At 42.2% G+C, this 16,553-nt stretch overlaps 1 protein-coding gene across 1 annotated transcript in view; it reads left to right on the forward strand.

Annotated features, from left to right (window-relative positions):
- Positions 1-6,062: 6,062 nt before the first annotated feature.
- ABCB4 (ATP binding cassette subfamily B member 4) overlaps positions 6,063-16,553 on the forward strand; it is an 88,535-nt gene continuing 78,044 nt past the window's right edge. Inside the window, exons 1-4 of the mRNA XM_013989596.3 lie at positions 6,063-6,074; positions 6,589-7,202; positions 10,114-10,165; positions 13,793-13,943. Coding sequence (XP_013845050.2) covers positions 6,063-6,074; positions 6,589-7,202; positions 10,114-10,165; positions 13,793-13,943 — 829 coding nt within the window. The remainder of the gene's footprint in view (positions 6,075-6,588; positions 7,203-10,113; positions 10,166-13,792; positions 13,944-16,553) is intronic.

Here is a 16,553-nt window from a genome sequence, read left to right on the forward strand (position 1 = left end):
TCCTTTGTGTCCTCATTGCAAGGAAATTTATTTACTTTTTGTGTGCATGTGTCTTTTTAGGGCCACACTCGTGGCATATGGAGGTTCCCAGGCTAGGGGTCAAATCAGAGCTGCAGCTGTCACCCTACACCACAGCCACATCAAGGCCAGATTCAAGCTGTGTCTGTGACCTACACCACAGCTCATGGCAATGCCAGATCCTTAACCCACTATTCGAAGCCAGGGATCAGACCCAAGTCTACATGGTTACTACTTGGGTTTGTTATATCTGAGTCGCAACAGGAACTCCCTGATAAACTTTTTAGGAATGCCAGTTTCCACACCTTTAAACCGAGAATAATAGCTCCTTACTTGTTTACCTTAAATGTACTTTTTCTTTTGAGACTTGAATGATGTAATATATAAGTGTGATGGGCTCCATAACTTTGTAAAACACCATATATATATGATTTTGATACTGGTTTAGTCTCAGTCCATTTTGAGACAGAAACTAAGCCCTGTTTTTCTTTGTAGCCACCTGCACAGGCTCTGACACATGGTTAAGAGTGGTCAGCAAATGTTGGATAGTTCATTGACTAAAACAGAAAAAAATCTTTATGCTCATGGGTCTTACATACTATTGAGGTGACAATAAACTGCAAGCATAATCAATCATTTCATAAACTATATAGTATACTAGAGGGTGAAAAATGGTGCCGGAATGAAAAACTGACTAAGGGAAACTAAGAGTCTTGGGGTTATGCAATGCCATTTTTATTTATTTATTTATTTATTTATTTATTGTCTTTTTGCCATTTCTTGGGCCGCTCCCATGGCAAATGGAAGTTCCTAGGCTAGGGTTCGAGTCGGAGCTGTAGCCAGCGGCCTACGCCAGAGCCACAGCAATGCGGGACCCGAACTGCGTCTGCAACCTACACCACAGCCCACGGCAACAGCGGATCCTTAACCCACTGACCAAGGCCAGGGATCGAACCCGCAACCTCATGGTTCCTAGTCGGATTTGCTAACCACTGAGCCATGATGGGAACTCTGGCGATGCCATTTTTAAAGGGGAGGTCAGGACTGGTTTTACTGAAAAGATGATAAGGGAGAAGTGACTTATAGGAGGTGAAGGTTTTAGCTGTGTGAAGATTGCGGGGAAGAAAATTTGGGGCTGAGGGAACAACCAGCCCTAACCCTCTGTGATGGTACTCTGCCTCTCTTATTTGAGGAACATGCAAGAAAGCAGTGTGACTGGCAGGGGGTGAGACAGGGAAGGAAGTGTACAGTGAAGTCGGAGAAGTTATGGTGAAGGCGAACCCTTGTAGGCCATGACTCAGCATGAATTTGGGCCACTGGGGAGTTGTGAGGAGAGGAGTGACATGGTCTCACCCACATTTCAAAAGCATCACTCTGGCTACTGTGTGGCGAATGGTCAAAGGCAGGAGAGGAGGCAGAGACAGAAGCAGAGAGGCTGTTAGGAAGCTGTTAAGTCATTCAGGTGAGGGCTGAGAGCAGCTTGTACCAGGCTGGTGGAACTGGAGAGAGACATGTGTCAGATACTGGATATATTTTGAAGGTAGAGCCAATAGGATTTCCTGACAGAGTATGGGATGGAGAAGAAAGAGAAGAATTCAGGAAGACTCTAATATTTTTGCTGATCAACTGGATGGCTGGAGCTGCCACTGAGAAGGAGAAAAACCTGTGAGGTGCCAGCTTGGGGGAAAGATCAGGAGTCAGGGTTGGGCACATTAAACATCCAAATAGAGACGTCAGAGATGTAGTTGTATATATGATCCAGGAATTCTGGTAGGATGCCTAGACTAGAAATACAAATTTAGAAATTGTTGGATACCGATGAAACCATGAGACTGGCAGAGGTTACAGCAGGGGTGAGAATAGACAGAGAAGTCCAAGGAGTAAGCCATGGAGCATGCCATTATTGGTTAAGATGCTGAAAGGAAAGGCACAACACCAAAGAAGACTGAGAAAGAGTGACCAATAAAGCAGAAGAAAATCCAAGACATATGTGATATCCTGGACTTCAAGTAAAGAGAATATATCAAGGAAGCGAGAAAGACAAATTTGTCAACGGCTTGACTTTGTCCTTATCTGACTTGAGTCAAGCCAGATAGGGACAAAATCAAGTCAGCTAAGGACAAAGAATTGGCCTTTGGATTTAGCAATGTAGAGGTTATCAGTGACTTACAAGGGCAGTTTTGGTAGTGTGAAAGGGTCAAACTCCTGATTATAGTGGGTTTAAAGGAGAACAGAAGGACAGGAAATGGAGAAAGTGATAGAGATCACTCCTTTAAGAATTTTAGCTGAAAGGTGAAGGAAAGAAAGGTGATGGTAATTGCTAAGGAAAGTGGAGTCAGGAGAGTTGTTTTTTTTTTTTTGTTTTTTTGTTTTTTTTTTTAAGGGGAAAGACATAACAGCATGTGTGTACCCAACAGGGGTGGTCCAGCAGGGATGGAAAAGTTGACAATGTGGGAGACAGGGAATAATGGCCCTCAGAGAAGTCATTCTTGAGGGGATGGAATCCATAGCATAAAAGTACAAACAAAAGGACTGGCTGCCTGGGGGTGTTGGGGAGTGGCATGGATAGTGCTTTTAGAAAAACAAGTGAGAAGGCAGAGTGTTGGGTACAGATGCTGGTGAGTGTGCAAATGTCATGGCAGTTTCCTTCTGAACACTGTGATTTTTATCAATGAAATACGCACAGCACTTGAGCAGAGTGTGAAGATATGGAATGAAAGATAGGTGTCTGAGCAAAGAGGAGATATGAAGAAATGATCTAGGAAAGTGGAAGAGTGAATGAAGTAAGGAAACATGTATGACTATTGGGCAGCAAATGCTGGAGGCTACCAGTGGCAAAGACAGACAAAAATCTCTATTCTTATGAATCTTACATCTCACAGAAAAGTTGACAATAAATAATAAGCATAATAAATACATTCAAAGGGCCATCTCATTCCATGGTGAAACCATTCAGAACTTTTTGTGTTTTTCTTTAGCCATGTTCTACTGCATGGTGGAAGCTTGCAGAAATTAGATATTTTATTTTATTTTATTTTATTTTATTTTATTTTATTTTATTTTATTTTATTTTATTTTTTGTAGAGCTGCACCCACAGCATATGGAAGTTCCAAGGCTAGGGGTCGAATCAGAGCTGTAGCTGCTGCCCCACACCACTATCACAGCAACTCCAGATCTGAACGGTGTCTGCAAACTATACCACAGCTCATGGCAACACCCTGAGCTTAAGGTGGGATCCTTAACCCACTGACTGAGGGCTGGGATCAAACCCACATCCTCATGGATACTAGTCAGTTACATAACCTGCTGAGCCACAATAGGAACTCCAGAAACTTGATAATTTAAATTAGCCAGGGTTGAGGTTTTACCAAGCAAGCCTGATAAAGAGAAAAGGCAGGGGCCGGAGTTCCTGTCGTGGCACAGGGGAAACAAATCCAACTAGGAAACATGAGGTTGCGGGTTTGGCCCCTGGCCTGACTCAATGGGTTAAGGATCCAGCATTGCCGTGAGTTGTGGTGTAGGTATAGAGATCTGGCTCGGATGGGGTGTTGCTGAGCCTGTGACGTAGGCCAGAGGCTACAGCTCCGATTCAACCCCTAGCCTGGGAACCTCCATATGCTGTGGGTGCGGCCCTAAAAAAACAAAAACAAACAAACAAAACAACAACAACACAAAATTTAGGAATAGACAAAGCAGGGGGTTGCAGATGTTTGCAATTTGAGTTAAGAGGCAAGATAGTACACCAAAGAGTGAGGAACAGTTAAAAGTTGGTAAGATTAATGGATTGGAGGAAGAAGCTGTTTAGTCATCATTAACATTTGACCCATCTTCTCCATCGCCACTCACATCCCCGGTTAACGTGGTGGCTAAGGGGTTAGAATTCTGTCTGGGTTAGAATTCTAGCTCTGTCAATTGTAAGACCGCTATTCTGTTTCATTTTAATTTTGCTTATCCCTGTCCAAATCACATTGCCTCAATTGCTATACTTTCATTATAAAAATCTTGCTATTCAGTAAGGCACATCTCCAAATAATGTTTCAAAATAAAGGTGGATTAAATTTTCAGGGGGAAAAAAACAGAAAATTTACTGTCAACTGAAGGAAACACAAAAGCGTTATTCAGATAACAGGGAAATGATCCAACATAGTGGCTCTGAAATGTAGTAAGAAGTAAAGAACAAGATAAGGATAATAAATATATAAGTAAATCTAAATGGTAGTGACTATAAAGTACTATTATTATAAGGGTTATAAACAGATAGAAAAAAAGTAAAGTAACTGACAACAGTAATGTACAAGTCAGAGGTGGAAAAATGAGGTTTGAGATCCAAAAGAAAGAAAAAATTAAGATTAAAAAGAAAATGAAATGAACACAGAAAAAATAAGATCACATAGAGGAAGGACATTAATTCCTCATCAAAGAAAACAAAGCAGATGCATCTCAATATCCTACCTCCAAAAGAAAGTTATGATTTCTTACAAGCTGAGCATTGTCAAGAAATTTCCAGTTTATTTAGTGGCTTACATACCATTTTTGAATGAATGAATAACCAGATGGGTACACCAGGTAAGGTTTCATTGTTAACAAATAAATTGAAAATTAGCCCATGGAGTGGACTGTAACACTGGGAAACACATAAACACAAGCCCTGGCTCCTTTTTCCACAAACACCCTCTTGTTCTAGTTTCTCACATTTGCCCTAGATGCAGAATATACCTGATGAATACATATAGGGACAGCTTTGTGAATTGACTCTGAGAGATGGACAAGCCAAGTCTCATGCCCAGGTACTTTTTGTTTGCTTGTTTTTGTTTTTAATTCAGAAGTTTCCTACTTTCTCAACTACCCACCTTTTCACTCCTGCAAGATTTTTTTTTTAAACTAGAAACTAAACAGGCTACCATCTCTTTATAGGTATTGAGTTTTATAATGTCTTCCAGTCACCACCAAGTTTTCTTTCAAGCTAAACAGTTCGAATTGCTTTAGTCCCAGAGTATCTTAAAATGGTGATCTGACCACCTGTTGGAGGAATTCTGGTTGCTCCAAGGAAAGAATCTTCATGGTTGTGGTAGACTGGATAAGGAGAAAAAAAACATCTTTAGAAAAAATCTTTAATTCATTTCTATCACATAATTCCAGAACATGCCATAGTTTCAGTCAACTCCCAGCATCTCTTCAAATTAAGTTCTGCATAGCCCAAGGTAACAGGCAGAGCAGGGTGGAGATAAGCGGCATATTTTAGAGTGAGTGCCAGAGTGCTGGCTCCTCTCCCAGTGTCTCCTCACCAGCCTCTTCTCATCTTTTAACTATAATCACTTACTAGGTGCCTCTTATATGCCTGGCACTTTACACACATTATGTCTAAACCCAACACTTGTGTTTTATGGATTCAGAAACTGAATCAAGAATTAAATAAACTGTCCAAGGCTGGACATCTAGTAAGTAGCATAAATGAGATTCATGCAAGGGTCTGCTGATGACACCTCCTCCTGTAGGTTGCTTTGCTATAAGTTTCTCTGGGACGCCAAGAAAGCCATGGATGACTCACTTAATAAGGCAGCAGGAGCAAGGACCAGCAGGTAATCCTGCTACCTGGTTGGGAGGAAGGAAAGCCATAGGTGTTCAGTGTGCACAGTTTTAGGCTCAGTACTAACTCCTTTTACCTTCTTAGCTCTCTTACTCCTCACAGTGACTTGGCAAGGGAGATGTTTTGTCCTCAGGTTGCATATGAGGAAACTGAGGCTTAAGAGTAGTGAGCCAACTGTCCAAAGTCTCATAACCAGTAAGATGTGAAGTTTTTTTTTTTTTTTTAGATGTGAAGTTCTGAGTTTGAAACTCACTGGTTTCAAAACCATGACCAACATATTGCTCCCTATTTTAGACTCTTCCTTTGCCAAGTATGGAAAGGGTAATCAAGAGGGACAAGCAAACCACACGGGGGACTTAAGTGGGCGCTAGATGTAGAGACGATTTAACACATGGAGAAGTCCAAGATCAGAGGCGAAGCCAGAGGACTCTGGGGACTGGATTCCTGGTCTCGAGGATGCAGCTTCAGGTCAGACTTAACCCCTGCAGGCCTCAGTTCCTTATTGTAAAAAAAGGGGGTGGGGGTTCATGGAGTTCCTTGGTGGCTCAGCGGGTTAAAGACCTGGCTTTGTGTCACTGTCACTGCTGTGGCGCGGGTTTCTTCTGTGGCGGGGGTTGGATCCCTGACCCAAGAACTTCCGCAAGGCGCGGGCGGGGCCCAAAAAAGAGCGGGTTGTGAATTGGATCTCCAAGAGCCTTTCAGTCCTAAATGTCTGCGTGTTAAGTGTTAAGAGCGTTCTTCCTCTTCGGGGAGCTTTATGGGATGTTTCCCAGTGGCCTTGCCTGGCTCTGGCGGTTCTGTTTCCCGGGGACCACACCTGGGGATGCAGACTCGGGAGGCCAGATTAGTGCCCTTTCTTGGTCCTCGGCAGCCCCATGATTGGTGGGAGTCCAGAAACTGTGCCCCACATGGGTTTAACAAAAGAAAACTGGGCGCCGAGGGGGTGCGACAGTCACTTTGAGGGTCTCGGATGACCCGCTAGGCGAGGCTCTCGGAACACCCGGAGTCTCACGGGGCTGGTCGCCGCAGCTGGCGCCGAGGCCTGGGACTGGCGACTCTTACGGGTGGGCGGCGGACGGCGGGGGACCCTCGGCGGCGAGGGCGGCGCGCTGGGCCCTTCTCTACGCCAGGCCTGGGGAGCGAGCCGGGCGGGCGGCGGGAATGGCTCCCGAGGCCCGGGTCCCTCGCCCGGGGCGGCATCGGGAGGCGTTGCTGGGGCTGGACCCGCGGGGGGCGGGGGCGAAGCCACAGCGAGCAAAGTCCAGGCCCGGTGGCCCTAGCCCCGGCGCTCCCAGCGGATCGGCCAGAGACGCTCGAGGTCCCAGGTGAGGGAAACCGAGTGTCCTCAAACTGGGAGCGGGCGACCCTGGGGACTGCGGGCTCGGGCGGGGACAGCTCGACTCCACTTGGCGTCCTGGGACCCCGCCACCGACGCGCCGGCTTCCACCCACCGGGCAAGGGCTGTGAAGAATCTGGTCGATCTCCCCGATCCGGGGCCGGTGCACTTGAACCTAAGGCTGTGGTTTCTCCCCAGGCTGAGATGGATTCCCGGAGACCCGAGGGAGCGGAGACTGACTTTGAACTGGGCAACAACAGGTACATCACCAGCAGCCACTGCTTTTTAGTTACACGCGAATTCGCAGGGCCAAATTTGGCCGAGAAAAGAAGTTGAGACGATCTTTTGATGCCTTTGGCTTTTGTTTGAAGTTTCTTTAGAATCTTGAGGTTGAGACCTTACCCAAAGAATGTCACTGAGGTCCGTTTTGCAACAGGCTCAGGAAGAAGAGGCTGTGTTTAAAAGTGCCGGCTTGTCTTTGTGCGGGGTAATTCAATCAGTATCTCCGTGGTATAACAGGCTTTGCATTATGAAAATCACAACTTTTCCAAATTCATAAACATCGTCTGATCTTTCGTACTTCAAGAGCGTTAAACATCTGCTGTTGATGGTTATGCTTAAAAAAAAAGGAGTAAAGCAAAAAAATTCCTTCCTTCCCTCATTACTCTTCTTCATCTTTCTCTTACCACACCCAAACCTCTCCTCCCAGATATTGGTTCACTGTTTCTCCTCCCTGTGTTGTGAGGGGTGAGGTGGGGAGAGGTACCTTGAGCAGCCTCATTCTTCCATAACCTGAGTTTCCAAAGCAGTTTCTGTTCAAATATAAGAGGGAAACCTTTGCATTTCTTGATATGTGTCTTTCTTTGATTCCCCAGGGCCCTTGTTACCTGCACTTCAAGGGCCACAAGGGACCAGTCAGTGGCACGTTGTCTTTGTACCTCTTTCACTGTGGGAAGAGTGAATCATTTTCGCCTTCAGACTCAGTTTATGAAGTTGCTGTGGTCTCTGAGTTCATGCCAGGCCACTCAGAACTCATTGACCCATGTCATCCAGTAGTTGCCCAGAGGGACAAATTTATCAGGTTCTGTAGTACATCCTCAGGCTACAAGGGGCCTGATTAGCCAGTGGAAAACATGTCTATCTGATGGTTAAACTGAAGCATTATTTTAATCTGTTTAACTTATTCATACAGTGATCTCGCTATATTCCATGCACGTGCCATGGTATTCATTCATAGAAAATTGAGTGTGCCATGTAAATTTGGAAAACCCATGGATGGTATTGTTTTTACTGGAAAAAATGTGGTTTTCATCCACTGGCTGTTTAGGCTGGGATTGACTGTGAATCTATAAATAGATGGCATTTTCATGAAGCAGGCTATTTATGTATTGCTCTGGTTGAACATTTGATGGGTGTACAAAGGGAGTTATCCTTGCAAAAGATGCAGTGGCATAACAGAACCCATAGAACTTCTCAGAAGTGGGAGTTCCCTTCGTAGCTCAGCGGTTAACGAACCTGACCAGGATCCATGAGGATGCTAGTTTGATCCCTGGCCTCGCTCAGTGGGTTAAGGATCTGGTGTTGCCATGAACTGTGATGTAGGTCACAGACTCGGCTTGGATCCTGAGTTGCTATGGCTGTGGTGTAGGCTGGCAGCTGTAGCTATGATTCAACCCCTAGCCTGGGAATTTCCATGTGCAGTGGATGTGGCCCTAAAAAGCAGCAGCAGCAACAACAACAACAAAATGGTTCTCAGAAGTGGTACTCATAGCCTCGTGGTGGAAAGAAGATAGAAGAGGATTTCTTGAAAGAGAAATAGAAAAAGCTAACAGTAAGCTAAGACTGTGAGATTATGAATTTAAATGTAAGGAGACAAAGTGTTATAAAAAGCAGACCAAAGCTTATACATTAAAGGACGTGCAGCTCTCTTTAGTTATCTACGGCAAATTGGGAGTTAGTTAATGCTTGTTCCAATCATGCTGTTGCTGCCTATGGCACGTTCTTTTGAACATATTTTATTGCAGGTGTCTGTCCCTTGCTTTCAGCAAATTTTCTAGATCATTTGGGATCAAGTCCTATGAGTAAAACTCGATCACTTACCTGGACATTTAAGCTAAATAAATGCATTTTAGGTGAAAAGAATAGTCTGCTCTGCCCTTGTAGACTTTTCATTTATTGTATGGAAGAGAAATATAAATAATACATATGCTGAATAAGTGTTAGAAGGCAATGAATGCCATGGAAAAACAGTCAAGGCTAAAGAAATCAGGAGTGTAAAAAGGAAGTCGTTTGCAATTTTAAGTAGGGTAGTTAATATAGGTCTTATTGAGAAGGCAGTATTTGAGCAAGAAGTTGAAAGAAATGAGAAGAGCTGTGTGGCGTCTGAGGGGGACCATTCCTGGCAGAGGTAAGAAAGACCCTGCCAGGGAGTGTTCACAGAATAGCAACAGAGGAGACCAGGTGGCCGGAGCAGAGCAAGCAGGGGTGGGCAGGGGCAATGTAGACAAGAGAGGTTAGCAATTATGGGGGGCCCTAGAGGCCAATGTACACATTTTGGCTTTTACTCTGAGAAAAGTGGGAGCCATTGTAGGTCTTTGAGCCGAGGAGTAGCATGATATGACTTGAGTCTTTAGATGATTACTCTGGCTGCTGTGTTGAGGATAGACTAAAGTGGCCATAAGTGGAAGTGGGGGGAGACTAGGCAGGAGTTCTCCTGGGCTTTGGGGATAGCCATTAAAGTAGTAAGCAATGGTTGAAAGCTAGATGTATTTGGAATGCAGAGCCTACAGGATTTCCTGACACCACTCCCTGTAATCTTTCAGAAGGGTAGCCTTTACTAATTTTAGATCAATGTGTATTTCTTTAGCCAAAGAAGAATTAATTGATCTGGCAGACATTATTAACATATTCTTTCCTCTGTGAGCTCCTCATGGCAAGTGATCATTTCCCAGTTATCCAGAGATCCTTAATAGTACCTTGGACAGTTACCTTTGTACTTAGTGATTGCCTGGCAATGTTTGTTAAACTGGATAATTATGACAGTTTGTGGACATCACTGTTTCATATTTCAAAATATAGTAGTTGAAGATGATAACTACTCAGCTTTACATTCAATTGACTGTGAAATATTTTGTAAGAGTTTTAAATTCAATTAATTATATTTTTTTACAGCAACCAAGATAAAGCAATGAAGAAAGTAAATTTGATTGGACCATTAGCATTGGTAAGCTGCGCAGTATTAAATATGAATAATTTATGTCTTCATTTAAGTTTAAAGTCTTGGATCTGTAGTTATAGCAGTACTTTAAGATTGTCTATAGGCAGTGATAAATTTTCCCTGCTACACCCATGCTGTCTTCGGGTACTTCATTGTAGTTAATGGCTCACATTCTCAAGATGAATGGTAAAAGGAGTAGGGATAGTCTGGCCATGAGAGCAGTGCTAACTGGTGTGCAGGGAAATTTAAAATAGGACTTGTGTTCATAGCACCATATAAATCAGCCAATTTCAGCAAAATGCATCTCTGCCTTTGTTTCGCACAACCCCCCCCCCATGTAGCTTTAAATAAGCTTGCATATAAAGAAAGTGATTGTTAACTACAGAATTTTTTTTTCTTTTTATGGCCACACCTGCAGCATATGGAAGTTCCTGGGCTAGAGATTGAATTGGAGCTGTAGCCGTAGTCACGTCAACACTGGATCCAAGCCACATTGCAACCTGTGCTGCAGCTTGTGGTAATGCCAGATCTTTAGCCCATTGAGCGAAGCCAGGGATCAACCCTGCATCCTCACAGGCACTATGTCTAGTTCTTAACCCACTGAGCCACAACCAGCCCAGCAGTTTTTAAATGATTAAGAAATCTATGCTCACATTTGGTTTCCAGGAAAATTGACTAAATATGGAGTTCCTATTAAGCATTCAGGTGTATTTAGGACAATTCTCAGTGATTTTCTGCTGGTCCAAGGCAACCTAACATATTTTTGAAAGAAGTCAAATCTGTTTTTCATCCGTAATGTGTCTGAGAGAAGTGACCCAAGAAAGTGCCCACTTTTGGTGAATATGATGTGTTTCAAACTATAACAGGTATTATTTGATAACAAAAAGGTTGGTCTTAAGTGACATGTCAGCTGAAATCTCTAACTTATTAATTATGCAGATGAGAGGACACCAAAACATCCACACTCTGGGGCATCACTGCACATGTCTCATGTCACCACAGAGCCCCTGTTCATCTCTTCTCCTTAATACTTGTGATGCTTTTGCTTAAAAGTCTCTGTAAGAGTAATATTTTTTCAGTTTAGTGCTTTAGAGAATAAATTGTGCAACGAAATCTGGTCTTAATACACAGGTTTTAAATCTGCCTCCTATAGAAAACAAAATGTCACAGAGTAGATACATAGGAAAAACTTCATTTGAATCTAGAAGTTTAACCTGAAATTTAAAGGTAGTCTTTTAAACAGAATTTTTGCTGTTATTCTGACAGAAGTTCAGGATAAAACTGTATTTTATTTTACTTTTAAATTTTTTTTTTTTTTTTTTTTTTTTTTTTTTTGCTTTTTGCTTTTTAGGGCCGCACCCACTGCATATGGAGGTTCCCAGGCTAGCGGTCGAATTGGAGCTATTGCTGCCGGCCTACGCCACAGCCTCAGCAACGAAGGATCCAAGCTGTATCTGCAACCTACACCACACCTCACAACAACACTGAATCCTTAACCCACTGTGCGAGGCCAGTGATGGAACCTACATCCTCTTGGATACTAGTCAGATTCATTTCTGCTGAGCCATGATAGGAACTCCAATTTTTTTTTCTTCCATTTGCTCTTGACTTTACCTGCTCCCTTGGTTCCAGTCCAAGCTCTACCTGGCTTCTGACCCTTTGACTCTTTCAGCTCTCTTGCCTGCTACATGTGTTTAATGATGCAATTTGGCCTCCCCTGACTGAACTCCTGGAACTCTTTGGGAACAGCTTGCGTGCATGCACACACGCACCACACACACACACACACACACACACACACACACACACACACTACACACACACTATTTTCCACCTTGTGTTTTCAACTGCCAGTGTAGATTGACCCCATCTGACCCTGCCTCAACTCTCAAGGACACCACTCTGCCAAGCCTGACTCATCAACCATTCTCTTGATGACTGATCCTTATCCCTCAAAGGAGGTAGGGGAAATAGGCAGAGGGAAAGGTTAAAAAGAGGGGAAAGATGCAATGGAGAGAGGGGAAGGTACAGAAATGGAAAACTAAGAGGTAGTCTGGAAGGCAGAGGAGGAAAGAACAATGAGAGAGCCCCAGAGTTTGGTCAATCAGAAGTGGGGAGGAAAAGTGAGAAATTGGAGAGAACTGAAAATTGATTAGGGACAAAGTTTTGCTTTTTTTTTTTTTACTATTATAACACTGATCAGCTGATTAGTTCTTGGGTATTGTTCACATCACTGGAATAACTAGTATCACCCCTCCCCTCTGTAGATAGGACTAAGTCCAAGGTAGTTGGAGTGGCCCACCAGGCCTTTCAGGCCTCTCTCTAGCATCATCTCCCATGCTTTGTACTGTGCACTCAGGGATTCCACTGTGTGAAGTCACCTGAGCCCTCCATGCAGTATCTAGTCACCCTGCTGTTCTAAGTCTGAATACACCCTACTTCCTCTGCTCTCCCCAATTCTCATTCAGCTAATTCTCCCTTATCCTTCAAGATTCAGCAAAGAGAATCATCTCCATGAGCAAGACTTCCCTAAAGCACACAGTCAGGCAATCCTTAATGTTTGTGGCCCTTCACTATCGAGCTGCCTTCTAAAAGCTAACTTAAGCCTCTTGAAGGAAACTCATCCTCAAAACTTAGAGAATCTGAGTTTATAAACTCATTTATAATTCTCTCTCTGAAATATTTGGAATGTCTTTTTAAAGGGCTTTATTGGTGTGTGTATGTAAATGACATCTACCCCTAGCTGTTCTTAATTTACTCCCTCAAGGAGCTCCGGAAGATCAGACAGTATTTCTTTCTTTCTTTTTTTTTTTTAGGGCTGCACATGTGGCCTATGGAAGTTCCCAGGCTAGGGGTTGAATCAGAGCTGCAGATGCCGGCCACAGCCACAGCAACGCAAGTGGATCGGAGCTGAGTCTTCGACCTATATCGCAACTCACAGCAATGCCAGGTCCTTAATTCACTGAGTGAAGCTAGGGAACCAACCTGCATCATCATGGATACTAGTTGGGTTCATAACCGCTGAGCCACAGTGGGAACTCCCCACAGTATTTCTTAATGGAACCAAACCTTCATGCCATCTGATTATATCAAGTCATTTAACCAAATAAGATACTAATGAAATGGAGTTAGATTAGTTTCCTCACTGAATACAAAATAAAGAGAATCATGAAATTAATCTGTCAGTGATTTATTTTATTTTATTTTTTTGTCTTTTTAGGGCAGCACCCACAGCATATGGAGGTTCTCAAGCTAGGGGTCTAATTGGAGCTATAGCTGTGGCCTATGCCACAGCCACAGCAACACAGGATCCTAGCCGCGTCTGTGACCTACACTACAGCTCACGGCAAGGCCAGATCCTTAACCCACTGAGTGAGACAAGGGATCGAACCTGTGTCCTCATGGATGCTAGTCAGGTTCTTTTCTACTGAGCCTTGACGGGAACTGCAATCTGTCAGTGATGTAGATTGAAATTCTTTCTTCCCTAATACATTTATTTGCAACCATTACAGAAATACTGATCTTAATTAAATAAAAATCCAAAGAACATATCATTGCAAAAGAAAAGAAATTCTCTTACACAAGCTAAGTATTCTTCTCTTTCTTTTCTTTTCTTTTCTTTTTTTTTTTTAGTTTCGATACTCTGATTGGCAGGATAAATTATTTATGTCCTTGGGCACTGTCATGGCCATAGCTCATGGAGCAGGCCTCCCCCTCATGATGATAGTATTTGGAGAAATGACTGACAGATTTATTAATATTGGAGGAAACTTCTCCTTTCCAGGTAAGCATTTCTCTACCTAAATATATATATGGTACTTCTTTGGGTGAAAAATTAGAAATTGATTTTTGTATTCATTATCTACTTGCTTAATTGTTTGGACATTTGAGTGACTCCAGATATTATAGAAGGGGTTGTAAAATTCTCGTAAAATTCTCAGAAAATTCCTCAAATACTCATTTAAATCTCAACAAGTAAGCGTATGCTATTCAACTTTAAATATAGAATAAGGAAATATCCAGGAAGCTTTACATTGAAATAAACTAAGACAGTCAGTCTACTTGAGAGTGGTGGAGCCATGGCAGAGTATGTCTACACAGTGTCCATCACATCTGTGATTATTGATGAGCAGCAAAATACATTAGCATGGCAGTGCTTCTTAGCTGTGCTCAACTTATAGGTCTGTTTATGGTTTCCTTTTTTTCTCTTCCCTACCCTCTTTGCTAAAATTCTACCCACTTTCTGTCTCTAATATTTGGATCAACATTGTTGACTGGAAATTGATAAAACACTTTTACTAAAGAGTGAATGGAATCAATAAGAGAAGAATACACTTTGAAACTCACCCAAAGTACTATAATTATGCAACGGCCAAAGGACTCCCATAAATTTATGTCATCTATGCAAGGGGCCATGTGTCAGCGACATTGGAATGAGGTTCCAATGGACAAAGTTATTTTCATACCAGCCACATTTAACATGGGAACAAAGATATCCGTGTTTCCGTGCTTACTACCCAGCATGATGGCTCAGTTCCTCCCAAGAGACCCATGAGCACTAGGCTGGAAGACCAAGTGAAGCTTTATGGGTACACAGATGGGGAAATAGAAAAAATTGTTAAAGGAAAGGCAGCTTTTGTAATAAAGATACTGAAAAAAGTGGACACTGTCATTTAGATAACACTCAGTAAGAGTTTTCAGTGTTCAAGATGGAGAACTACGTATTTGCTTAGCATTGTAGGATTTAATTGTGATTACAAAGGAGAACAGCATTGCTTAGTTTATACAATAGGATTGCTTTATATAAATATTGATAATATGAATGCCTTTAAGAACTCTAGTAAAGGCATCCTTTGAATATTTAATGCAAGCTCCTACAAAAACAGTTTATTCTCTAGTACTGTTGTCTCTGAGAAGAACCTCTTTATAATAAAAAAATAAGGACAATAATAGCAATCTTTCATTGTGTGTGTTATGGGCTAAGTCTTATTTCACTTAAGCCTCACAACAACAATCCTACACAGTAGGTAATACTATTCTGTGACACATGAAGACACTGAGGCTTGGAGAGGATAAATAACTTGTCCAAAGTTATACAGCTGGTGAGTGTTGGGGCAGAATTCAAACCCCAGTCTTTCTGCCACCCAGTCCTTGCTCATGACTATATACATTATACTGCCAATATAAACAACTGTGCTTTATCTTTTAAAAAATATGTTTGAGAGAAATTTTAATGGATTACATGTGTTTTACCAGTGGCCAAAACTTTAACACAAAGACCATAAAGGTGCAGTTGAAGCATTATAGAATAGCTTAAAAAGTCATTAAGGAAATAAGGTATTTCCTATTTATTTTCCTTTTACTGCTCATAAGATCTATAGATATACAAGGTACACACACACATGGAGACACACACACAGACACACACATAGCAGGATGATGTCTGTATTCAAAAACATCAATAAAAATTGGTTTCAACTCAGGATTTTTGAAGAATCTGATTAATGGATGAATGGATAAACAAAATATATTATATACATACAATGGAGTATTATTCAGCCTTAAAAAGGAAGGAAATTCTGGGAGTTCCCATCATGGCTCAATGGTTAATGAACCGAACTAGTAACCATGAGGTTGAGGGTTCGATCCCTGGCCTTGCTCAGTGGGTTAAGGATCCAGTGTTGCCGTGAGCTGGGGTGTAGATCACAGACGTGGCTCGGATCCCGCATTGCTGTGGCTCTGGCGTGAGCCAGCGGGTATAGCTCTGATTAGACCCCTAGCCTGGGGAACTCCATGTGGCGTGGGTGCAGCCTTCCAAAGCCAAAAAAGCCAAAAAAAAAAAAAAAAAAAAAAGGAAGGAAGGAAATTCTGACATATGCTACAAAATGGATAGACCTTGAGGACATGATTCTAAGTGAAATAAAACAGTTACAAAAAGACAAATAATGTATTGTTCCACTTCTATAAGGTGTTTAGAGTGGTCAAATTCATAGAAACAAAAAGTAGAATGGTGGTAGCCAGGAGTAGGTGCAGAAAGAAATAGAGAATTGTTGTTTAATGGACATAGTTTCAGTTGGGGAAGATGAAAACGTTTTGGAGATTGGTTGTACAGTAATGTGCATATATTTAACACTATTTAACTGTACACTTAAAAAGGTTAGGATGGTTATATGTATTTTATCACAGTTAATTTTTTAAAATTTGATGCAATGTACTTATCACCAGGAATTAGCATTTGGTGCAGTTTCATTAGTGCTGTTTTTGTTTTTGCTAACTTTGAAGTAATTCCACAACTTTCTTGTTTGGAGTAGCTTGCTTGTTTTTATTCAGTTTCTAATTATGCAACTAAATTACTTTGAAGTTGGAATGGCATGCAGGTGCCCTGTACTGTACC

This window comes from Sus scrofa, chromosome 9 (genome assembly GCF_054392235.1).
Source record: "Sus scrofa isolate SSC_HxYL_T2T_F1_AM1 chromosome 9, Sscrofa_HxYL_maternal_Yorkshire_Landrace_v2.0, whole genome shotgun sequence".
Classification (NCBI taxonomy): domain Eukaryota; kingdom Metazoa; phylum Chordata; class Mammalia; order Artiodactyla; family Suidae; genus Sus; species Sus scrofa.